This window comes from Anser brachyrhynchus, assembly GCF_964034855.1.
Source record: "Anser brachyrhynchus genome assembly, chromosome: 3".
NCBI lineage: Eukaryota > Metazoa > Chordata > Aves > Anseriformes > Anatidae > Anser > Anser brachyrhynchus.
In genome coordinates this window covers 120736767-120763067 of record NC_137696.1, presented here as the reverse complement: position 1 = coordinate 120763067, position 26301 = coordinate 120736767, and the positions used below count along the sequence as shown (strand labels likewise).

General features: G+C 44.3%; 1 protein-coding gene across 1 annotated transcript in view; it reads left to right on the top strand.

Moving 5' to 3' along the window:
• RUNX2 (RUNX family transcription factor 2) overlaps positions 1-26301 on the top strand; it is a 155065-nt gene that overhangs the window by 56245 nt on the left and 72519 nt on the right. Inside the window, exons 3-5 of the mRNA XM_080587422.1 lie at positions 6196-6500; positions 13709-13865; positions 19489-19593. Of these exons, the coding sequence (XP_080443548.1) occupies positions 6196-6500; positions 13709-13865; positions 19489-19593 (567 nt within the window). The remainder of the gene's footprint in view (positions 1-6195; positions 6501-13708; positions 13866-19488; positions 19594-26301) is intronic.

The following is a 26301-nucleotide window of genomic DNA, read 5'->3' as shown; positions in this document are numbered from 1 at the left end:
CTATGGGACCCTAACAACTTTCTGCAGTTTGATTTTTCATAGATTGCATGCTACGAGCAAAGAAGAATGTAATTTACTTGAAAAAGATGGGCCAAACGTTTTTTTCTAATCATAGTCCGTTGGCAGCTTTTTAGGGCCAGACAGGCCATACCTTCCCTTTAAAATATTGGTACAAGGTGGGAAGTAGGCCCTCCTTCCTTTTCCATCACAACGATGGCATGGCCATCTGCTGCTCGACACCTCACTGAAAATCACGCCGTCCCATTAGGGTTGCAGGTCCCATTAGGGTTGCAGGTCCCATTAGGGTTGCACCCCCATTAGGGTGGGGAACGGGAGAACCCTACAGCAGGACTGAGACCCAGGTTTTCAGCCTATGCCTGTTAGTGGAGCAGAAAGTAAATCATTAGGAGAAAATCCAGACTTCTGTAACCGTTTACTTTGTCGTTTGCATAACATGCGTTTCGCTGCATGCCATGGAAAAGCCAACCATTTTTCAGTAGTGACACGGCAGGTTTCTTACCAGCTTTTGGATTTCGTCTCCTGGTATTACTGGTATGCTTTACGGGAGGAGAGCCCTGCTAATTTTCTGACTTCTGAGGACTTGACACACATTTCTATATCTTAAAGTATGTGGTAATCATTAGTATCCCATTCTACACTGAAGCAAAACTTGCCCCAGAGCCAGCCAGCATCAAATCTGGAGGCAAAGCAAGCAAGTTTTAGCCATCGGTCCTTGCTTCCTACCGAAAATATGGTGGGAAAAAAGTAATATTAAAAAGTAATATTCTGGAATTTATTTATTTATTTGTCCATCTATTTATTTATTTATTTTAATATCATCATTTTCCAGCCTGACTTTCGAACCTCTGTGCTTATATTTGTATCAGGGGCCAGAAATGCTAAAATTCAGTGCACGGTGCTGAAATATTAAATGCTGTCAGCTAATTTCAGGACACAACGAGTGTTCTTTTATCTAGGCCGTAAATCAAGGGGACAGGGACACAGTAGTTAAACAAACCAGAGTTGTCCAGAGTCTGAATACGAACGTTGTAGTTACAGAACCCATTGCCACACGTCTACTTAACAGACCGAACAACGTGCAAATCTAGAGTTACTATTTGTCATAGTTGTTGGTTTTTTTTTTTTTTTTTTTTTTTTTTAAAAAAAAGCAAAGAATAGCTGGGCAAACAGTCAATTCGCAGCCAAAGCGAAACTAAAGCGCTGCCAAGAGCCACTGGAGCTTATCTTGCCCCTGCTGAAATGAATGGAAATTTGGGCAATCCCTTCTGTAGCACTAAGCTTACTGAAGTTGACACATTTTGACCTGATGCTCGTTTTCACGAGTGAATTAAAGTCTTTGGGCAGGTAGATTTTGGAAAGAGAATATTGGCACGTCCTCAGCTATAGTAATAATTGCTGACGTTGCTGTAGTCACTCCAACTAAAAATATCCAAGGCAATAACAAACCCTGTGAACCCGTTCACTTATTCCTTTTTCACAAAGGCTATTTACTTCTATAGCTCAAAATAAATTCTGTACTCATCATATTTACAGCACATTCCAGCCCGGCAAACTGGCATCGAAACTATTTATTTAGGGAACATCATACAGGTTTGCATCTTTCAAATTCGACAATTATTTCTCCTCTCGAGCATATGATACTTACAACACGAGCACGCTAGGCCCGGGTTTTAGAAAAGTAACAGTAAACAAACCCTGTGCTGTTTAAAACATTACCTTTTTGGCAAAAAGCGATATAATTATGGCTGCATCCATAACTTAATTAAAAGTGAAAAAGCTGAAAGACAATCAAAATTGCAGCAATCGTAGCTGTACTAATGAAAATCTTATTTTATAAAGTGGGTCTGAAGGTGTTTGTTGAGACATAATTTGCAGTGCAAGCACATTTTTTCGCTAACCTCCTGCAATTCTCTAACATCTTAAAATATGACCCATTTTGCAACCAGGGCTAAAATTCCGAGAAGTTCTGAAATGAAAGCCGAGGAAAGCCGAGCAGCAGGGTTGCTCTCCATTTCAGCCAAATCCCAGCCAAAGTTCCAGATTATATATATCATAACATGAATTACTATTTCGAAAAAATCCCATCCAGCTTTTATGCAGGTCCATAAACATTACTGGTAGTTTTATTAATTTGTCCATAACCATTTAAATAAAATGCTAGTGCTCTGAGCTGTGATCTGTTCCAGGCTGTAGTAAGTTCCTGTTAAACGTGTAAATGTTCAGCAGAAAGATATTTTTGCTCGGAGACTGAAAATCAGCTGTGCCAGATACCTGAAACTTTGTTAGGGCGTTCAGTGGAAAATTTTATTTCAAGATTATAAATAACCGTGGACTATTTTAAGTGACCTTACACTGGTAGCTTCCAATAACATATTTGGGTTTATCCTAATTAACTTTTTATTTTATTTTAGTAGGAAGAGAGGCAACTGTAAAACTTTTAGTGTGACTAATTAAAAGTGGAAATGTATCTTCTTGTTTGAAATGTAATGCTTGTCAGGTATATATAGCATTCGGGTATAAGACATCCTCTTGCCTTCTTTCTAGCACCTTTGGAATGGCTCTAATGGAAAGCTTTTCCCCTCCAGCTAAAGGGGGGAAAAATAAATTAATAAAACACCGTGGTCACAAACACTTTACCCAAATAATTGTGAAAAAGTGTGTTTTTCTGTTTCGCAACTACAGCAAAGCAGAGCTTCTGAATATCCCCCATGCTCTCGGTGGAGTGTGACCGTCCTTTGGAGGTGCCAGTGGCCCCTGGGGGGAAGGCAGCCCCCTGTCCTTGCTGCAGGAGCAGGGAGAGCTCAGGGGGGGTGGTTGCTTCTTACCCACAGAGACTGAATATTTGCAGTAGGGCAGGAAACTTCTCCCGTCCCCTCTGATATTTGAAGAGGAAAAGAGGAATGAAAAAAAAAAAAACAGAAAAATAAAGAAGAATAAATAAAAAATAAAGAAGCGAAGAAATACAAAATGGAGACACAAAGAAATACAAAATAAAGAAATAAAGAAATGAAATAAAAAAGAAACGGAGAAATAAAAGATAATAATGAAATAAAAATAATAAAAAATAAAAATAACGAAGAAATAAAAATAAAGATAGAAATTAAAAATAAATAAAAATTAAAGAAATAAAAATTAAAGAAATAAAAATTAAAGAAATAAAAATTAAAGAAATAAAAATTAAAGAAATAAAAATTAAAGAAATAAAAATTAAAGAAATAAAAATTAAAGAAATAAAAATTAAAGAAATAAAAATTAAAGAAATAAAAATTAAAGAAATAAAAATAATGAAATAAAAATGAAGAAATTAAAAGAAAAAATGGAAATAGGATAAATGAAAAAAAGAAAAATGAAAAAAAGAAAAATGAAAAAAGAAAAATGAAAAAACGTAAAATGAAAAAAGGAAAAATAAAAAACATGAAAAAGAAAAAAGAAAAAAAACCGATAAAAAGTTAAAAAGTATAAAAAATACTAATAAAAAGAGAGAGTGCGAAGGAGTGTAGGTGCGTGCAGGGGGCAGGGGCTGTCGCCCCCCGCTGTGGCCGTGGGAAAGACCCCGGGGGGGGGGGAGACGGGGGCAGCCGCCGCCCCCCCGAGCCGCGCGGAGCGGCGGTGCGCGGAGCGAGAGCTCTCCCCTGCGACCGAACGGCAGAGCTCGGCCTCCGAGCGCCGCGGCGGGGCCGCCCGGCTCCTGCTGCCCCACCTTCCCCTCCGCTCCCCGGGGGGGGGACGGGGACACACGGTGACCCCCCCCCCGCGGGGATCAAAAGGGGATGGTCGGCGGGGGCACGGGGAGAGCCCGGGGGGGCTCTGCTCCTCCGGCCCATCTCTCTGCACGGTGTGGCTCGGCGGAAAGGCTGCGTGGAAGGGATGTGTGTCCCCCCCCCCCCCCACCCCCAGGACACCCCCCAGGACACCCACCCGTGGGCACCCCCCCCGGGGGCACCCAGCACGGCCCCCCCCGTCGGGCCGGCCGCTCTCAGGAAGGCGGCAGGAGCCCGAAGGAGCAAACCCTTAGAAATTAGCGGGAGGGATGTGATAGGTCCTTATCTGCCCCGGGAGGCGGTTACACTTTTTTACTATTGGGTATGTAAATTGTTTTTAATAAGATCTGCCTTTTTTTTTTTTTTTCTTTCTTTTTTTTTTTTTTTTAAAGGGAGAAAACAAACCAGACTCCCTTTACCTTAATAGTCTGAGGGGGGTTTTATAGCTTTCATTCATTCAAGGAAATGTTTTAGGCTTTAGACTACCGGAGACTTAGCAAAAAAAAAAAAAAACCTTTGGCACCAGCTTATTATTACTTTTTTTTTTTTTAAACAAGATTTTTCATATTTTTTTTTTTTTTTAAAAAACAAACAAGCCCCAAAGTGTTAATGGAAAAAACCCGGCGAGAAGTGGAGCTCGGAGACCGTGTCCCGCTGCCCCCCTTCCCTGTCCCCGTCCCCCTCCCCGTGGGTGAGCCCGGCTCGGAGCAGAGTTTCTCCTCCTGTGGGGGATGCACATTGTTTTATTTATTTTGAAGGCTGCACAAGTCTGAGGGCTGAAGCACCACGTGCTGCTGACTCTCATCAGCATAATGATCGCCTTAGCCAGAGAGTCCTGTATATATAAACCACAAAAACCTAATCATTAGAAATCCCAGCCTCCAAAAACCACATTCAGGACAAAAAACCGTGGCGTGTTTTTTCGGCTCCTTCATCTTCCCCGGCCTCAACTTCTTGGGACCCAAAAGAAGTTTTGTTGTTTTTGCTTTGCTTTTTTTTTTTTTTTTTTCAAAACGATTTTCAGAAAGAAAAATAACTCAGACAAACCGACGTTTTAATGATTTTTTTTTTTTTTTGCTGCTGTTGTTCATCAAGGGCGGAAAAAAAAAAAAGGAAAGATTTTTGTTAGCCTATTCAGCTCAACGGACTTGGATCCAGCAGCGACTTAATTAAAAGGACCGGACTGCACCGAGGCTGCCTTTTCCCAGAATTTACTTGGGCATATTTTAGAAATCAGCCTAAAGAGAACTGTTTTTTTTTTTTTTTTCTTTTCCCCCCTTTTTCCCCCCAGCTACGCTCCCCGCTTTTTTTTTTTTTTTTTTCCCTGGGAATCCGAAAGTTCAACTTTTCTTAAGCCCCGAAGCCTCCCAGAGGAACCGGCCAAAGCCTCTCTTCTCACTCTCAGCTGTGGGACTTCCCTCCTGGCCCGGCCCCCCTAAAACTTTCTTTTCACCCCAAAACCACCCCCGGGAGCGCCTTCGCGGAGCCCCGGCTTCCTAAAGCAAGAAGCGGAGGGAGCCCGGCGGGACTTTGTCCATTTCTTTTTTTTTTTTTTTCTCCTATTTTTCTTTTTTTTTTTTTTTTCGCTGTTTGTTTGTCCGGAGGAGGAAGACTTCTTTGGAGGAAACCGGGACGTTCCCCTCGACACCCCCCTTGAAAGTTCCGCTCCTCTGCTGGCCGCCGCGCACAGCAGCAGCCCAGGAAGCCCGAGCGGCAGCAGCAGCGCCTTCGCTTCTCCCCAGCCAACCTTAGAAAATCCGAAAAAAAAAAAAAAAAAAAGAAAGGAAAAAAAAAAAAAAGAGGACTGGGAGGGAGGGGAAGGAAAAAAAAAAAAAGGAAAGAAACTCAAGCGCTTGAGGAAAGAAGCGGTGGCGAGAAGGAGGGAAAGGAGCAGAGAGACTGTGCGAGAAGGGAGGAAGGAAGGAGGAGGAGAAGCGGCGCGGTGCAGCCGGGACCATGCAGCTTCCAGCCGGGCTCTGCTGAGAGCCGCAGCCCCGGCCCCGAGCCCACCGCCGCCCTCCTCGCTGCTGCGGGCTGCAGGCGCCCCCAGACCGGCATCGCATCGCCCCCCGCCCCGTCCGGCTTCCTCGGAGAAAAACAAACAAACAAACCAAAAAAAAAAAAAAAACAGACTGAGATTTTTTTTTTTTTCCTCGTGCATTTAATCTGCTGGCTTTTTATTATTATTATTATTTTTTCGCTTTTTGGCCCTTGATCTTCACGCCTCCACTTTTTCATTCACCCTTTTTTTCGACGATTTTTTTTTTTTTTACAACCCCCCACCCCCCCTTTTTTTTTTTTTTTTTCTACACGCCTCCTCCAGCGATCCCCCCTTACCGCTCCCCCCCCTTTCCCCCCCCCCCCCGCCCCCCAATTCGCTAACTTGTGGCTGTTGTGATGCGTATTCCCGTAGATCCCAGCACCAGCCGGAGGTTCAGCCCCCCCTCCAGCAGCCTGCAGCCCGGCAAGATGAGCGAAGTCAGCCCGGTCGTAGTAGCCCAACAGCAGCAGCAGCAGCAGCAACAGCAGCAGCAGCAGCAGCAGCAGCAAGAAGCGGCGGCCGCCGTGCCCAGGCTGCGCCCCCACGATAACCGCACCATGGTGGAGATCATCGCTGACCACCCCGCCGAGCTGGTCCGCACCGACAGCCCCAACTTCCTGTGCTCCGTGCTGCCCTCGCACTGGCGCTGCAACAAGACCCTCCCGGTGGCATTCAAGGTGAGCCCCCCCCTCGCCCCCCCACCCCCCCCCCAACCCTCGAGACCCAGCCCCCCCCGCGCCCCCCCCCCCCCCCCACTTCCCCGCCGATGCTGTCCTGGCAGAGGGGATTTTGTGACCCCCCCCCCCACCGGAGTCATTGCTGTGTGTGGGGGGGGTCCCCCCCCTCGGGGCCCCTCATCCTGAAGTGCCCCCTCCCCGTATTGTGTTGATTTTTGTGCCCCCCGTGTGTCCCCCCCTCCGTGCTGCAGTGACTTCTGTGTCCCCCTCAGTGACTTCTGTGCCCCCCAATGACTTTTGTGTCCCCCTATATGACTTCTGTTCCCTCCCCAATGACTTCTGTGCCCCCCCCAATGACTTCTGTGCCCCCCTCAATGACTTCTGTGCCCCCCTCATCCTGCAGTGCCTGCTGTCCCCCCCCCCTCCCGTCTTGCACTGACTTCTGTGCTCCCCCCCTACAGTGTCTCCTGCCCCCCCCTCGCTCCGTCCTGCAGTGACTCCTGCTCCCCCCCCCTCGCCTTGCATCTGTCCCCCCCCCCCCCCCACACACACTTCGGCCTGCAATGACTCCTGTGTCCTGCGTTGACTTCTGTGCCCCCCATCCTCCTGTGCCTCTTGTGCCCCCCCCAGTCTCGCACTGCCGCCTGTGCCCTGCCCTGCACTGCCTCCTGCGTGTCCCCCCCTGCCGTCCTGCACCAACTTCTGTGCCCCCCCCCATCTTTCACTGACTTCTGTGCCCCCTCTGGCCTACGGTGACTTCTGTGCCCCCCCCAGCGCCTCCTGTGTCCCCCTCCCACCCCCATCCTGCACTGACTCCTTCCTCCCCCCCCCCCCAGTGCCTCCGGGGTGTGTGTGTCCCACTGACCCTCAAGAGCTTCTGTGCCCCTTGCAATGCCTCCTGTTGCCCCCCCCCCCCCGGGCCTATAGGGGTTTTGTACCCCCCTCGTGCTTCAGTGCCCCCCGTGCCCCCCCCAGCCTGGCAGTGCCCTTTGTACCCCCCCCCGTCCTGCTGTCTCCTGTGCCCACCCCATCCCGCTGTGCTTCCCTGGTCATCCCCCCCCCACCCTCCGGGGGCCATCCCGTTATTTTCCTCCCTGCCAGGCAGAGCCGGTGTCATCCCCCTCAAGCCTCCCCCTCTGTCCGTGTGCCACCCCCAGCCCAGAACCTCTCTTCCCCCCCCCCCTTTTTTTTTTTTAAATCAATCATCCCCCCCTTGAGGAATGGGCGATTCACCAGGGTGCAAGAGCAGGGTGCAAAATGGATGCCCCCCCCCCTCCAAGCCCAGCACCTCAGCCCCTCAGCCTCAACCTCTGCCTCCATCCCCGTCCTGAGGCTGGCGGGGGGCACGCAGGGGGGTGCTGTGAGGTGTGCTGTGAGGGCTGGGGTACCGGGGGGGGTCAGGCTGGGGTGGGAGGAGTGGGCCTTTGCTGTCCGTGCCCCCCCCTCCCCCCAAATCCCCAGGCAGCGTGGGCTGAGATGGGGCAGGGAGACCCCAGGGGGGAGGCCGGGACCCCCTCGCTTCTCCTGATGGAGGAGCGGGGAAGCGCCTGGCCCTGGGACGCTCTCTCCTCAGCAAGGCCTGGGGAGAAACGGATGCCATGTCCCGCTGCATCCCCACCTCAGGCGAGGAGAGGGCTGCTTTCCTGCTCCAACAACAGCACCGGTTGCGTGCTTGCAAGCGAGCCCTCCTCCTCCCCTGCGGCATCCGACGGTGTTGGCCTTGGATGTCCCCTCCCGTGGCCTTTGGTGGGGATGGAGAGGGACGGGTGTCCCGGGACACCTGCCTGGCTTCGGCCTGGGACGTGGGGTGCCAGTGGAGGGCTGGAAGGGAGCCGTGCTTGGAAAGGGTCTGAGTGTTTCCAGGCCGTGCGCTGGAAAGCTGTGCTGGCATTACCCCTTTGTCCGGGGAAAATCGTTAAAAGTGGCTAAATGTAGTGGTTTTCAAGGGGCTGTCGGTGACGGTGCCATGCTGATGGAAGGCAGTAGGGATGCAGGCTAGGGCAGGCCGAAGGTTGCGGGCACAGGGAAAGAACCTGTCGGGCTTCGAGGTGCAGGACGGCTCCGAACGTGGCCTGCTTTTGTGGTCGGCGAGGGTCAGGCTGAGTGGAAATAACAGAAAAACGGGGCCTTGGCGGGTGCTGCCGGGCCAGGCGTGGGCCACGGAGCGGTTCTGCTTCACGGGGCTGCGGTGTGAGGAGGAGGAGGAGGAGCTCTCCCAGGGCCGTGATTGTGATTTAATTCAGTAGTAGATTAGCTTGGTATTGTAGCCGCTTTCTATAGACGCGGTGTGGGAGCTCTCACATTACCGTATCCGTATTTCTGTTTTCATTTGAAAACCCCGAGCCTTCTCCCACCTTACGGCAATTCAAAGGATGCGGTCGCAGCTCATTAGAATAAGAGAGAGATCTAAACTAAATATTAAAGTATTTAGAATGATATCCCAATAAGGCTACGTCCATGTGATAAAGGGGTTGAAAAAGCATCAGAGCACTTCCCAAACTGCTAATATTCACATGTACTTACACACGACTTGTATTTGGGTCATAAATGGGGTTGCTGACAGGCAGGTATGGGTCTGACCGATCTACTGATGCCTCATGAGTACTGAATTGTCCCTCCAGCTCCGGGCACGTCTGCGCTTTCCCATGCAGCACACGATCCGTACTTTGTTCTCTTTCAAATATGGCATATATATATATGCCCGTACTTACTGGTGAATTAATTGGAAACTCAGTTGAAGTAAATCTGACAATTCTTAAAATTGTATGTCGTTTGTCAAATGCGGCTTGTCTGCAGCTGTCCAGTACTTTTAGACCAAAGAAGCTGCAGCAAAACACTTGATGTGATACAGCAGAGTGGGAATTATCGCTGAAAAAGAAAAAAAAAAAGACAGATTTGGGCTATAGAAATCTCGGCTAAGCAGTAACTTGAAAGTAAAATGGCTCACAGACAACACACTTTTTGAAGTTTTATTGGCAATAAATAATATGTTGATGATAATGTTTTGAGTGGTGCGTTAAGTGTGTCATAATTCTCTCGCAGAGATCTCCAGTTAAAAAGTACCCTGGATATAGCACTGTTTTAATTTAAGAAAAAACAGATATAAATCATATGCAGGAAAGGAAGTATGTTATAAACAGTGCTGGGTTTGATTATAATTTTGTGAAATAATGTTGGCTAAGTATTACATTTGAATTTTAAGTATTAATATTTACACACTCTGGGGAGGGAGTCCGCACTGAATGTACTAACTAATAAGATTGCTAATGCAAACTGTTTTTGTGGTGAAGAGCATTAAACGTGTACTTCCTAACAGAGCTCTCACAATCTAGTAATATTCAAGCAGAAAAGAAATGGATATTGTGCACCAGGATCCACATCAAATTTACTCACTGATGTTTCTTAACAGCCAGCCACCCTTTATCTGCGTACAGTCATCAGGATTTGGCCCTCTGTTTATGCCGCTGTCTGGGAGTTTTTACTGAACGTCATAAAGACCCAAATTGCCACCCTAGATGTTACGAGAGGCTTCTGGACGTTGTCTTGCATGAGGCTGATAACAGCAAAGCACCTTAGTGGACGTAAAGGCAGGAAAAAAATTGACGTGAGGTGTATATATATACCATCTCTCCCAGTAGCACCACAGTAGTTCAGGGTCTGTCAGCGTTTCCACTCCAAACCCCAGTTTTCAGAGTTTATAACTCAGCTGTTTTAAATAACTTCAAGCTGAAACCTGGTGTATAAATTGTCAGCCCAGATGTGTATTTTTAAACAAAAAAAGTAGTGCAAATCAGTTATTCTGTTTTAAGTTACAGAACATTAAAATATTTTTAATAGTATCAGATGCTCTTTTGGCAATCTCTGGAAAAGACATTCTCACTACGGAAGATTTGACATTCAGAGGCTGTTTAAATTCGGTATTTTGCAAGAGGAGTTATTGAAGTGATAGGTATCAATGTCTGAGGGGAGCTATTTAGCAAGTATACTAGCTTTTTTTTTGAAACAAGCGTTTCGCTCTGCAGAAAGCCTTAGTACCTGCTCCTGTTTAGTATTTTTGCTTCGTGCATATAGCTTCCATCTTTTAGGATACATACTTTGGCCATTTTAAATCCCGCTGGACAGAAAACGGGCAAACAGGTTGCCTGACCAGATGAGAATTGTGCTATGCAAAAAAAATACATAGTTATTTTCAACTTGTAAGAATTGGTTTGTTTTTATTTTGTGGTTTCGTCTGAGTTCTAGTATCGTGTTGAGTTTTAGTTAAAGAAAGCAAAATTAATTTTAATCATCAAAATGTGTAGGTAGCTTGATATGGAAAATAAACACTATGAAATGGTGGAGGTATTTATGTTTGAAGAATAGGTAAAAAACTTGCACTGTGACTATTTTCATCTTTAAATTTTTACTTAGTTCTTATTCATTCCACAGTGCACTTGCAATCCATTTTCTATGAATATTCAAATAATTTTTGATTGAGACATGGCATAAAATCACCAAATCAAGGTTTGTGCAAACAGTCTTTCAATGTCTAAAGTTACATTTTAAAATTCTCAGTGATCTATATTTCCCCAGGTTTCAAATTTGTTTTGCGAAGAAGCTTTGTTCTAGGCAGTGCTGTTATTTACACGTGCAGTAACCTTCTGGTATTTCGTGACAAAAAAAAAGGCACGAAAGTAGGAAAATTACAAACATCTTACTCCTGTTGCATAGCAGGGGAGCTTTTTGTGTAAGAGGACTTTCTTTTAATAGCCGAAGTCGCGTGTTTTCACCCCCGATCTCAGCTCGCCTTTTCCTCCAGCCCTCTCCTCGTAAGCCTCCCGGAGATGTTGCATCATGCTGCATCAGCAGCCGGTGCGTTGCAGTCGGGATGCGGTCCTCGATCAGGCGTGATAGCGCAGCGAGCCCGGCAGCGGCACGTGCAGCTCCACGCTACCGCCCGGGCTGCCAAACTGCACCGGCATCGACAGAGGAAAGGCTAGGAAAGAAACCTGTGAGAAGTACCGGCAGGGGTGCAGAAGGGCCTTTGGAGAGGCTCTGAGTCCTGCACGGCTCTCTCCTTCGTGCCCAGGCGATGCGAGCTGGGGGCGAGGGGTGCTGCAGGCTGCCCGCTGCGTGCCCCAGCTTCCCAGGCAGCGGGAGGTGAGCGGGGGCTGCAGTCATTTCACTCCCTCTTCCGAGGCCCCCGACAGACTCGCACTTCCTCCCGTGCTCTCGGTTTCTTTGCCTTTCTGGAGTTAATGCGATTTTTTTGTTTGTGACAAATACGTAAAAAGCAGAGGTTGCAACCACCCTGGGTGTGAACGTGCATAACAAGACGGTCCAGAGTTAGCACACTATCACAGAGAAGGGAGCACTTTATAAGCAGCCCCGTGCTTTAAGACTTTAAGCTGATAGCCATTTATTAAGGGCTCGAGTCAGCCCCTCTGCTCAGCCGATGATCACTGCTGATGTGACTACCATTTGGCTCCGGTGGGATTCTTTACACCTCGCTTTGAAGCCCGCGGACCTGGTTGCTGTCAGACCCGGGGTGGGGAGCTGGTGGCACCTCAGATCTTATCCACAAAGGTGGCTCTTGTGTGTTCGTGCTCAGGGACACTCGAATCGCTTTAAAGTCAAATCCTTCCATGTAGGCCTCACAGCAGTTAGTGGCAGGACTCAGTTTTCAGTTTTGGGCGGTGTTACCTGTTATTTTGTGGAAAAACAGAAAGGCGTTGGGGTAATCCGTTTTGTTTTTTTCAATCAGCTTTGCTTTATGCTTTCCCTTAAGTAAGATGAAGTAGGCTATTTTTCAATAATATAGTCTATTTTAAATATTTTCAGGTTTTGTATACGTTTGTCATTAATTTTTGTTGTAGAGAAACACTTTACAGTGCACTGGGCCATGTAATGCTCTCCATATATATTCAGAACTCATTCTTTTTGCTGAATTAATATTACAGTGCAACCTTCAATTATTAGTTTCAGGCATGATCATTTATGGGAAAGACATTTCAAGCAGGGCTTATGACAAAATGTCATGCATATTTCAGGAGACAGAATAAAATGGGTTATATAAAAAGTCATAGCTGACCATGTAAACTGGTAGGAATTGCAAAAGGACAGGTTTTGTATCTCAAAATTACATTTTTTTTGAAGTTACAGCTCAGCCATGCAATATTTGTGGACCTGTTTTTGTTGTAAATGCATTTCTAGCATCAGTATTAGTTAACTGGGCAACAGGAAATTATTTCCACTTCTGTGGACTTTTTTTATCCCGTGTGAAGAAACTTGTATGTTTTCTTCCTGGTAACTTAGTGTTCCTGTTTAACTTTGTTTTTGCTTTAAAAAGTCCCAGTGTGCTAATACCGTGGGTATCACCGGTGTTTTCAAACTAGAATACAGTGGCTGTCCGCTCTGTGGCATTTATCTCATCGTCGGTTAGAGCACTACAGAACCGCCAGGGCATGAAAGTGGGACTATCAGGGAGCTGCAACGTAGGGAGAAATACTTTTATTCTTCTCACCCGTCCTGGAATTTGAGCGGGGTATCGGTGCTAACCACACGCGACTCTTGCGAGCGCTCTGAAGATTTACATGCCTGCGAGGAAATGCAGCCTTTGTTTCATCTTGCATCTGAAGAGCTTGACTTGCAGCCACGAAGCGCTCCATCGCAGCTCGCGGTGAGCCGTGCCCGGTGCCACCCCGGTGCCACCCCTCACGACGGGTCCGCGGGCGCTGCTGGTGGCCCCGTGAGGCCCGAGGAGGCCACGGGCCGGGAGGCCGGGCCCGACCGCTACCAACCCAACCCGGGTGCTGTGGCTGCTGATAGCAATCCCCGACTTTCCATCTCAAATGTGCTCTCGTGTGTAATTTATGGCTACAAGCCCTGCCTCGTGTTTTCTCGCTGCACGCTGGTTGCTGAGAACAAAGTTGGCCTTCAGGAAGTATTAAACCAGGCCCTCTGCATAAGGCTGTTGAATGTTTCAGAAGAAATGTAACAAAGAAGTAACTCCCTATTAGGCTGTGAGAGAGGGAGACAATACATGATGTTTCTTTGTTTGATGTGGCACTTTGTTCTGTGTTCAGCTAACACATGACTGTTCACCACAGTTGGCTGGAGAAGCTGCCACAGAGCTTCGTCATGAACGTGGCAGGGTGCAAAGCTGGGATGGCGACACGCGTTTTCGAGGGCTGTCTCACGAGCTGTGGTTTTTCTTCCCGTTTTAACAGGTGGTGGCCTTGGGAGAAGTGCCCGATGGGACCGTGGTCACTGTCATGGCTGGAAACGATGAGAACTACTCTGCAGAGCTGCGAAACGCTTCTGCCGTGATGAAGAACCAGGTGGCCAGATTCAATGACTTACGATTTGTGGGAAGAAGCGGAAGAGGTAGGCCACTGCGCTGTACGCGTTCGTAGTGAAGCAAAAGAAAAGTCTAGACATCAGACTCATTTCACAAGGAAATACATATTAGCGTGTAAATAAATCGCTGTCAGCCTTTCATGAATGCATCTTTTATTCGCAAGCTTCAGCAAACTTTGTCCAACCAAGTGAAGCGGTTTTCTCCCTCGCAAAGTTTTTCTGCCGCGTCTTTGTTCATTTTTGAGACACCAGTTTTACAAAAATGATTCACAGAATACCTTGGTTCCCTATTTTAATTGAACAGCAAAAGTGGAAGAAAGTGAGGATATTTGTGATGAGTTTTGTACAGTCAGATAGTGCATCTCAGGCCACGGTAACGAGAGACGCAGAATTCCCTTTAGCAGCAGAGCTTCTTCTGAAGTTGTTACAGAAGAGCTATAATTACGGCGGTTTTGCATATCACATGTGCTATAGGTTATATTCTTTAAGGGCTTACAGCTATTGGTAGAAAGCTTTCTAGTGACTTCCCTGCCCTTTACGATCAAACTGCATATGACCCGCAGAGATAAGCCTTACTTTTCTTTTTAGTAACCTGGCTGACTTCTTTATGAATTGCTATAAGCTTTGGCTTGAACAAAATTTAACCTTTACTTGAAATGTCAGGGCGGGTGACTTTCAGTTTTTTTGAAGATTTAGAGTGCTGTCATTGTCCTCCAGCTGGTTTGGACCTTCCTGTAACCTGGGAAGCGCACTGAAGTTATAGAAAGCCTTTGTAATCACTGCGAGTCTCAAAAGAATTTAAGATTCTTGTAGCTGCCTTAAAATTTGAGGTAATGATTGAAAGGATTGCTTGAAGGAAGCTGGCACTTCAGTCTTTGCTGCAGGAATCCTCAGAGGGGTTTGTTATATCAGTCCTTGCTTCAACCTAAATATTTTTGCTTTACGTACGCACAGTAATTATTCATTTTTAAACCAGCCCTGCATGGAGGGAAACAAAGAAATAAAAGCTGAACGGTCTGTGCTGGGAATTAGCAATAAAGCTAATTTACAATAGTATTCCGTAAAAAGCAGTTGTAATTCATCTTAGGTAAGGAAAGAACATTTGTCAAAAACAAAAAAATCAAACATATGACAGAGGCCTAGATAGTTTAAGTCAGTCAGAATGCTTTTACAATTACTGGTGTTTTGTGAAAGTGATTCCATAAGTGTGGCTTGAGTGGCTATTTTTTTATTTTAGTAACCTGGCTAAACGATTCTCTTTATCATTTTACAACTTGAAAATTGTTGTTAATAAAGAATAACTCAAAATGCAGAATAACTACTGCAGAAGTAATGCAGTATAAATGCAGACTTCACTGCCCTTTTGGATAAGGTGCTACCTTCCTCTTCCATTTGTCTTGCTTTCTTTGAAAAAACAGCCTGCTTTGTTATTCTGCTGATGGATTAGGTTTGAAGGTTCCCTGGCTCCATCAGTAATGCTGCCTTACAGTAAAAGTTCAGCAGTGTATCAGTATTTCAGCAGTGCTGAAAAAGAACTGAGATATGATGTACTACCTCTGATCTGCAAATTTCATTTGAAATGTATGATATATACTTTTTTATTAAAACATAGGAAATGAACTAGAGAGCCTAAAACCTCAGTAGCTATAGCTATAGACACACGTAAACACAAAACTTCTGAAATTTGGTTCCAGTAATTTAATTTATATTGGTATCTAGTAGATTTGGAATAGAATTTTTCTCTGATCAGTCTGGGTAGAATCTATGGAAAAGCGATAGTGTACTTTTCAAACCCTCAACATATTTATTTAAGAGACTTCAAAGAAAAACAAAGGGTGTGCACTGTTTTACTATATTGGCTTTCTGAGTTTTGGCTAGTTTCCCAAATAGCAATTTTTATATTTAAAAAAAAAAAAAGGGGGGGAAGAAAAAAGACAGACTTAACTGCTTGCAGACTTTTCACGCATGGAAGATGAAGAAAGCTTCTTTTGATGAAGTGTAATTATGTCCAAACAGAGCTGACCCCCTCCCCCTATATTTCTTATGATCTTAACGGAAGAAAGTAGGGCTTTTCCTTTGAAGCAGCCGGGACTCGGTGGAGGATCTGAAATGCTGCATTCTGCTGCCAGAGGCAGGATGGAGAAATTGGTCCAGACTTGTCTTCCAGACTTAGAACAGAGAGGGAGAGAGAGAGAGAGAGAGAGAAAAGGAGAAAGAGTTATCATTAATGATAGATTTTTATAACTCCGCTTAAAATAGCAGGAAAGAAAGCAGTAGTTGCAAACAGAAGTGAGAAAGCTACTTACATAGACAAATATCAGTAGATGCAGGTCGTGAAGTAGAACAGGAAAAATAAAGTAATAAAGAAATCATTTTTTTTCGGTGGCGAGAAGCTAATCCACACCTGTTCCTGACTTTAGATTTACATCTTTCTAAACAGCTTGCTCTTTGATCTCTGTATCTCTAAATTTGATTGTGAAGTCTGAATCATCAACTTACCACTTCACCTTCTCTCCCACGTTTTTTTCTTGCTTCCCATGGCTCAATGGAGAAACTTGAATTTTATACATATTAATGCTGCTTGCCTGGCAGAAGCCCTGACTTCACGCTTTTGTTTGTATAATGTCTCTTAAACACCTTTCTGGATTCATCAGAATAAGTAACCAGAGCTCTTTATGTGAATGCAGAAGTTGTTTGTATGTGGTTTTGAGGCAGTAGCTCACTTTTACAAGCCTGATCCACAGCGCAGAGAAGAAAGAATTCCTGTCTTCAATAAGCAGGGGATCATAACCTTAATTTTGTTGTCTCCTGATACTTTAATCACATTAGTATCTAACTGAAAAAATATGCAACACACACAAGCTGCTGAGTCTCCTTTCAAGCTAATTTCTGCTTTTTGCCTTGTGCTTCAACATATGTCCATCTCGTCCTTTTCTGTGTCGGCTAGACTCACATGTGTGAATAACAAAGAATGCACAGTTTAGACACACTAAAGCAATAGTGCCAGATGCCTGCTTGGCTAGGGAATTTAATAAAAGAGTACTACAATTAGTCTTTAGCTTCTAAAAGTGGATAGTTTAAATGACTAAGGGCATAAAGGCAAGCGATAAAAAGTGCATTAAAGGATTTCGTAGCGGAGGAAGGATATCTGTGAAATCAGTTACATCTATCTGTGGAAAGCATAAGCATCATTGAAACGTGTGACCTTAAAAATTTATTTTGTTCTTAATCCTGTAATATGTAAATCATCTCTTGAAAGCTCTGGAACCTGAGCGTGCTGGCAGGGCTGTGCAGCGCCCTGCAATAAAGCGATGTATTGTTTACTGAGTGCGGTGGGGCTTCATGAATGTTACTTCATTAATGCTTCTGTGTGTTAGAATACCAGCTAGGGAACAAAACCAGTTTCCCTTTCAAATTAGGTGCTTACCTGTTCAACCTGGGCTGGCTCAGAGGCAGTAATGAAGTGCTCACAGGCGAGGTCGAAACGCAGCTCTTTGTGAAGGAGCGTGTATTTGCTGGCTGCTGTATCATCTGAAGATATATTTAGTGTAGAAAACCTTGCAGTGCTTTTCTTCTGAATTATTTTACAGGGTCTTTGAAACAGTGTGTTTTGCTAGGCTAATTTTTCGTTGTAATAGACTTTAGTACTGATTTGGCACAGAAAGAGAACGGTAGCGTTGGAAGGCCAAATTCTTCATTCCGAGGTGTATGGAAAATCCCTTTAGCATCTTTGGCAGCTGCCAATAGTATTCTACCCGTTTTATATGGGTAACTGTGGTCTGAATGGCGGCATCGCATGATTTCATACGGGCTCTTTGACACGATAGGCTGGTGCTAAAGGAGGCCTTAAGTCTGTCCCTGGTGAATTTATAGGTATCCAGGCAATAGGCTGAATTCCTGCTTGGATAGGGATAAAAGGCTCAGAGCCTTTCAGACCTAAACAAGCAGGCGTGCAGGCACTATATGCTTCATTAAGGAAGCTGCTGTACGGCTGAGCTCTGCCTGTGTGCATGCCGACGCTGGCAAAAAGAACAGGTTACATGGGGGCTGTGGATGGGCAGGACTGTAAGACCGGACATCCTACAAACACCTTACTCTCCCATGGTGGTCATTCTGAAAAGATGTGTGAAATAACCCATTTCCCCATGGAACTGGGGGGAGCCACCTTCAGCCATGCATCTCTGTTGGCATCCGAGGCCGAACTGAGCCTCCTGAGATTTTTACGCCTTTGCCAGTATCTCGACCTCCACTCTCACGGAGGGGTGGGCGCAGCTGGAGCGCAGCTACACCTGGAAAAGCACTTTACTCCAAGTGGCAGTTATATTCCCTCAAAAAAAAATCCATGTCACATTTTGATTCGTGAAAAATATAGCCGAGACGGTTTGAAGTTGCACTCCGGATAATAAATGATGCATGTCTCAGGCAGGTTTTGGGGGATATATACGGCTTGGACCAGAAAGAAAGACCAATTACTAGATTTGACAGCCAAAGCTCTGTTCCGTATTATGCCTTTTATATAAGCTGTTCTATATTAGGCTTGAAAAAACTGCGTTAAGTTTGTGCTGTTACATATTGTTGAAGATTTGTGTCTTGATCGAATGCCTTTGGAGTTCAACAAGAGGAAAAGCACAGGCAACAAAAATGCACATAGACAGAGAGAGAGAAAAAAAAAATTTAAGAGTCTGGTAAAGTAGCAGTTTAAACCAGCAAGAAGGCCTAAGATTGCTGACTTTTATTGAGTCACTGTTATACGCCCACCTTTTCCTGTCTTGAAACAGTTTTCAGTTTTGACTATCTGACATGACTAACCGTTGCATATCTAACAGATTACAACTGTCAGTGAGTCCCCCGAACGGAGGCCAGTGGCTTGTGAGAATGTGCGCTCGGGCTCACTCGGCTCAGCTCATTTATTTATTTTTAACGTTTTCATTCAGCCGAAGGCTCCAGATGAGCTTGTGCAATATCTGTGTGAATTCGAACTCTGAAAAATAAAGAAGCAGGCTTAGGAGGGAAGCGTGTGTGCACAAAGGGGTTTCTCACCGTCTTTAGAAAATCGAGGGCTTTCTTAGGGTTTAATAGATGGAATATATGTAAGGAAAAAAGTCTGTTCCAGTAATAATGATATCATTATCTTACCCCTGGCATATGAAGGACAGGAGACACTGGTTCCCTGTTAAAATGACTCCCAGGAGGAAAATACAGTCTTTCCTCATCTTATTGTAGTCGAGTCAAACAAATGAAATGATAAAGCTGTGTGAAGTAAATAACATGTGGCCACATTCTGCTCTCTGTCACACAGCTGCAAAACTGGAGTAAATTTTTAAATTATCTGACTTGCTTTGGATTTACACCACTTTCAATACAGAAAAGAATTTGGCTTGTCCTCAGCAGTGAATCACTTTTGTTCTGTCATTGTATGATGACCCATTATTAAATAAGGAACATTTAGATTGTCAACACATGGACATATTCTTGACATAGAGTAAAACTGAAGGGGAGGAAAACTCCTATGGTCAGTTATGTTTTTAATTTTCACGATTGTGGTAACGACAGGGAATAATTTTAAACGTCTCTGATTCTTTACTGAACATGCATGTGACTGTTTTCATGTTGTAATCACTCATTCCTTGTTGTTTTTTTCCCTTTGTAGGGAAGAGCTTTACTTTGACAATAACTGTCCTGACAAATCCCCCCCAAGTCGCTACATACCACAGAGCTATAAAGGTTACGGTGGATGGGCCAAGGGAGCCAAGAAGTGAGTATTATGCTCTTATTTTTACACTTACGCCTGCTTAATTTTGTTTAACAGAGACCCATAAATGAAATATATATCTTTGTCAAACTCTGGGCCTTGCTCAGCAAAATCTGTAAGCGCATGCTTAATTTGGAGTCTATTGGACCACACACATACTTGCATTAAACACACACTTAAGTGCTTGGCTGAATTTGGGCAATCACAAACCTGATTCTCATTCACATCAAGGTCTTGATACATTATCTGCCAGTGTAAATGAGAACTAAACCCACGGTATTTATATATAATCTGATTTAGGCATAATAGATGCAATCCTGCAACATGCTGAATTCCCTAAACTCCCATAAGCTTCAAACTGGAGACGTTTAGAACACAATAGCGGACTGATCTTACAGGATCAGTCCTAGCACAGAGAGAAAATATATAATATAGTGCCTTTTTGTTTGCCCTTAAATTCTTTTGCCATCAGATAATTAATGTACCTCATTAATCTCATCATACCTGAAATTGGTTTTCGGCTATGGACTCATCACAAAACCCTGGGGGCCAAAGAAAGCTATGAAAGCAGTGTATAAACAGCATGATCTTTGTTTCTTATTTGTGCACAGAAAGTATACTTAATTTAAGCACAGTCCATCAGATTTTCATCCGGCATGTTAACCTCATAGCAGTGCACTTTTCTAACTTACTAAGAATGTATTTGCAGTGATTACTGGCTACATTTTTATGAGAAGTGTGTTTTGCCATGTTCCAGCAATTTTGTGGATGGCATTTACTTTTAGATACAGTCAAGTCTGGTTAATCCATCATGATTTCTTGGTTTGTTTCTCTGTCTCACACATTTAGCCGGTAACCAGTCTCGCATCTTATGGATGTCACTGTTGAGCCAGTATTTTTCTTAATCTGACTAGAACAACTCTTTCTAATTTGATCGGATTACCTAGGTATAGCTGTATTTAAATTACATGTAGAGATTAAGAATTATTTGATGAATAACCACACTTAAAAAAATCCCTATAATGGAAGCATCTCAAATAATTATTTTGCCTTTGATCTGCACATACAAATGAGACCTTTAAGGAGCTTGCAGGGAGTTTAGCTGAAATTCCACAAAGACAGAAGTAGAGAGGATTCACACAGTGAAGTATTTCTCGTGCTAATACACGCTGCGGTGCCATCTCCTCTGCCACTGAAATGCCTTCTGTAAGAGCTGCCCAGCTGCAGTGTCTCACCTAGAGTAACAGATAAGGGAAAGGGGATAGCTGTGGATACATTTCATTCCACAGATACTTGTGTTGCTGCCCGCTGACATCTGAGGTGTCTGTCTGTCCCAGCAAGGGGATTTTTGTTCTGCCGTCCCTCCCTAGCTGAAGCAGCACCCTTTTTAATGTTCACCCACAACCGTTGTTGCGTGCAGGTTGCTTGGAGACACTGGGCAAACTGCATTCACAGTGTAAAAACCAGAGAATAAGTTACCCGTCATTCAGCCCTTTCCATTTGGAGCTGCTTCCAGGTGTTGAGGTATCTGCAGAAGAGGAAATCTCCTAGCAGGGCAGGGATTAAAAAATGCTGAGACAGAGCAGAGTAGTTTGAAAATGGTACAGAGAACAGCGTGGGCTACTCGGTGTGGCACAGAAAGGGAACCTGTGGTTGTTCCTTAGATTGGGACTAAACCATTCTGAGGCTTTGTGGATTAAAAGTGAGGCCGTGTTAATATAACTTCATAAGATTTCCATGTTCTGCCTGAGTTTTTTAGGTTAGCCTTGAAAGAAAGCCTCTGCACACGATACCTATCTGCTATTGCCATGGATTTCAGCTGAAGCTAGGAATACTTGGTAACTTAGAAAATCAATTCTTGTAGCCCAGATGGAGTAAATGTGTCTTTCTTTCTGTCTTTATTTATTTATTAAGAAAGTCCCTTTTTAAGGAGCCTTGAATCTTAGTATTTCAGCTATATATTGAAGTTCTACTCTGGGGTCAGTTTGGTTCTGCAAGTTCTATCATTGCAGCCAGATGCTTTCAAGGCTGCGATGCTGCGATGCCTCTAGAATGACCAGCTATTAAATCTGAATTTTCAGGGAAAGTGTAGCTCTAGAAGTACTGTGGGAGTTTCATTGAAGTTCTGCTTTCTTCAGGGAGCCCCTGCACTTGTGGAGATTTATTACTCTTTGGTAGCAATCATTTAAGAAGTGTATCTGGCATTTACATTGCATAAGGAAAATTAGGTGGTTGGAGGCAAGGAGGAATTGAAGCCTACAAGTGGCTCTGATAGCAAACGTGTTTTTCTTAACAAATTATGTATCGGCAAATAGTGCCCCTCTCTGCCAGGATCTGTATTTCACGCAGACATCTCAAGCATGTTATCCGAGTTTTCTTCTCTCTGGCAGCTCAACCAGAGCTGTCACATCACAAACAACTTTTTTCTTAATATACACATCTGGCGTTGGCAGTTGGACCAACTTCATAAGAGCACATGATCATCATTCATTACAAGATTAAAAAGTACCCCATGGCATCATTGATGTTTTTTAACTTTGATCTTTTGCAGTTGTGATTCATCTCAGTTATAAAACTTCCCTTTAAAGGAACACAACCAATGACTTATTAGAACCTTCATTCTAAGTAGCGTAAACATAAAATTATGCACGTCTTTACAAAATGTCATTTACTTTGTTGCCAGCTTATCATTTTAAGACATGACATCATGCTTAAGATCATGAATTTGTAAGGCTTGTTTATAGGCAAAGCACTTTGACCTTCTGCTGGCAAGTTGACTCGAGCAAATAAATGCTGCATGTTTTCCAGCAGCAGCAGGAGCAGCAGCAAGACAATGACAGATATCACAATCATTTAGAGCCTGACATTAAGCACGCTGAACAGTCATGGCATGCAGTGACTCCAGTTGGTATTTTGGATGCTCAGCACTTCAGGAAGTCAGGTTCTTAAATTTAAATGCCATTTAGTCGTATTAAACATGCGCCCGTAGAAGCTTGCTGCTTTACCTCTCTATTATTATTTTAACATATTTTAATAGAGACAGTGATGTCAGGTTGCTCTGTTAGGAAAACCTACCCATTTCTATGTGAGAAAAAGTATTCTGATTATTACTCCCACGAAAAGTTTTTTTTTTTCTTTTTTTAAATTATTTTAGTCTATCTAGATTACCAACCAGGGACATCTACTGGGTTGCAGAGTCTCTGTGCTGGACCGAGACAGCACGTTGCATTCTGAGTGATGGAATCAAGGGGCTGGATTGTATAAGGTTTTTGGGAATCATTGGGAAATCCTGCAGATATTTATTTTTCTCCTCGTATCCCATATAAAACCTCTGCCATATACAGACCTTATCCAGCAGAGCTGCCTTCCAGCTGGGAGGGCTGAAAGAAGTTTTCTGGAGAACTGAGTTGTCATGAGCTCATAACTGACCAACAGACAGAAAGATTTCACTGTAAAGGAATTACAAGAAAAAAAAAGAAAACAAATCCTTTACCTATATCCCCTTTAATGCTTTGCCATCCCTCATTACAAACACAGAAATAATGATTTGCCCTTCCACGGCGGTACCTGTGGAATAGGAGACAAGCCCTCCTTCCTGGCTGCTTTTTCTGCAAACACAGTCAGTAGGGAAATCATGAGGAAAGAGGGAGGAGAAGTGCATATATTTTTATATTTTGCCTGGCTTCCAAGGACTTCAGTTCATCGCCAGTTAAAGATAGTCTCGGAAGTCACTGACCACAATTTTGTCTATCAGCGTGAATGGAAAAGTAGCTGTGAGCTTTGGACTGGGATGTTTTGGTAGGAGGAAACTACTGCATTTCATTCAGCTCCTGAATATTTCCCTGCTGCCCTAGCTTGTAAGGTGCACACATGAGGAAAGGTATGAGCAAACATTGCCTTTTTGTCCCTGCACGCTACAAAAGACAGCAAAAGAGAAGCGAGAGCTTCTGGTCAGCCTTTGTATTAACTGTTTGGCCGGCTGGCTTATAAAACGCAGATAAGCGATTGAGATTTTTGAGATTCCTAGACTTAAAACCATAACAGTGTTTAGGAAGTTCTCTCTCTTTTCTTTCAAAGGCAGAGGGTGGAGGGATAAGGCTGGGGCTAGTGGAATGTGCTTGTGAGTAGAACAGCTTTAAATCTTTTGGTTTTTTTTTTCCTTTTTTTTTTCTTTCCTTTTTCCTTTTTATTTCTTTTTTTATTCTTTTTTTTTCTTTTTCTTTTTCTCTCTCTCTTTTTTTTTTTTTTTTTTTTTTTTTTTGTTGACTGACTGTCAGGAGCTGGGCTGGTGGCCAAGCAGGAAATGACACATCGAGAGGCATTTGTGTTGTGCAACATTTTGTGGAACTGATGCAAGGATACATTGTCTGTTTACGCATTCCTTCGCTAACAGCCTGCATGGCAGTAATTTTATTCAGGGACACATGGCATGCTACAGCAAGGAGCTAGATCCTTAACATCTCTTTATCCAGAATTATCACAGCAGTTAAAGCATGCTGTGTGTCCCCAGTTTAGAATATTCTCTGGCTTGCCTTCAAAAACCACTACACCAGCCCCCTTCCTTCCCAAGAATATATTGAATTTTTTTCACTGCGGTAAATTCGTGCAGTGCAGAGAGGTATAGTTTGCAGGGGAGGAAATTTTACAAGCAGGTTGTACTCTGCACATGTGCTTTGCACCAGAACTGCAGCACAGCAGTTTTTGCAAGCGATAACATTGCCGAAACCGAACATGGAAGTTCGCATCTGCACGCGTTTGGGCACGGCCAGGAGGTTTTAGCTTAAATCGATGCTAAACACCCTGAGATACGATGAAAAAGTCCCGAGTTTTCATCTAAACTGGGCTTAGAAAATCTGTGCCTTGTGCTGGTGTCTTTCATGGTGACACATCTCTACTGAAATCAGCTGGGTTATTCCAGATTTCTACCAGCCTCGCTGGGAGCGCAGTGGGCGCTTTGGTGGTTTGTAAATTGTTCTAAATGACTCTGCAAAGTTTAATGTTTGCGTTACAATGCCCCTTTGTAAGAAATGAGGCAGAATGTGATTATACGGCCCAAGAAATGTTTGGCGTGGCTGCGCTGCGGGGTTTAGGTTCTTCGCCGTGCATATACTTCCCATATTTGAGCCGAGTGGGTACCACAGGGCACTTGCAGGCTGGTGGTCCTGGGCTCCCGTGAGCAGCCTCAGTGTTTCTGGTCCCAGGGGCGCAGCACCAGGCTCTTTCTGCAGTGTGAATGCCAGACATAGTTTCACTCGGTATCATTTGCTGCTGGTTTATTTTTGCTAATGTGGAATTTGACAAAATCTCATTAATTCAGGTCTGGAGAAGAGCTCCTGAGCATTTCCGGAGGCTGTGAGAAACTGTAGGGGCGGTTTAGGTGTTCCTCGTGAGACGTGGCAGGCAGTACGTATGCCAGTGGTTTAGATTCGTGTCTCAGATAGGTGTGTAACCCGCAGAGCAGGGCTTCTTCCAGCACCCCGACCGTGGTGCGTGCCTCTCTGGAGCAAGGTGACCAGGAGGCTGCTGGTTTGGATGGTAGCTGCATCCCAAGGACCAGCAGCTCCGTGTTTTTCCACTGTGACTAGAGAGGGGCTGGGTCATAAAACTCACAGTCTGAGGAAAAGTCTAAGACAAAGTTGTATCTTTTCCAGTGATCACACCTTTCATCTGCTGGTGTAGTGCGTAGGGTAAGATGAAAGCGAAACCTACTTAGTTCACTCACGGCTTGAATTTATAGACTGCAGTTGTGAAAGCTAAGTGATCCTACGGGACACTGGCTGGCTCTCACCGTAAGAGGACATTGCTGTGATGGCAGCTGACCGTGGATTCCCTGCTAGAATGAGAGGGAAAAGACTTTTAGAAGATGATGTAAAACAAGTGGGCAAGCCTGACCCTAAAACCATTCCCTAAGATGTGCTCGCCAATAGTAATGATTTCTATTAGTCAACTGAAAACAGATCATTTCCATTCTTTTGTAGAGGGGTCATTGCTTCAAACAGCCTTGTCCTAGTATGTTTGGCATGTAGGATGACCATTATGGTGTTTTTTGGTATATCGCAGCTATTGCCATTTGTATTCAAAAGGTCTCTCCAAGCCACAAATAAAATCATGGCCCTGTTGTGCTGCGCAGCTGTATGATAAGAGAGTCTTGCTCTGAATAGCTTACAGCCTCCACTGAAAATACAGATGGAAAAAGGGGTTATAACCAAACAGATGAAGTCAGCAGAGTAAGTGAATGCACTCTGCATCTCCATATGGCACAACTAGGAGGAAAGGAAAAGTGAAAGCGATGTTTATATATGTGACACTATATACAGATACTGTGGAAGAAGATGGTAGAAAAAAGGCTTTGAAGCAGCTTTTCCCAGACCACTTAGTTCGATTCTCTTGCCCCACAGGAACTTAAACTCTTGTACACCTTCACTTTTGAAATGCTTTTAGCTTGTTGCTTCTAATATCGGCATTTTTTTTCCTCACACTTCAGTGTAGCATCTCTTCCCTCCTTCCACTCTAGAAAGTGGGTTGGGAAGAAGGGAACAGGGCAAATGTGCTTGGGAGATACTGCATCAGAGTGGTGTGTAAGTAAAGCACTTACATAGATCTTCCTCGCTAGCGAGGCCAAATTTCTTTATACATTTTGTATAAAATTTATTTTTATTCTCCACATAAACTTAATTCTCCACTGAAACATGGTCATCCCAGAAGTGAGAC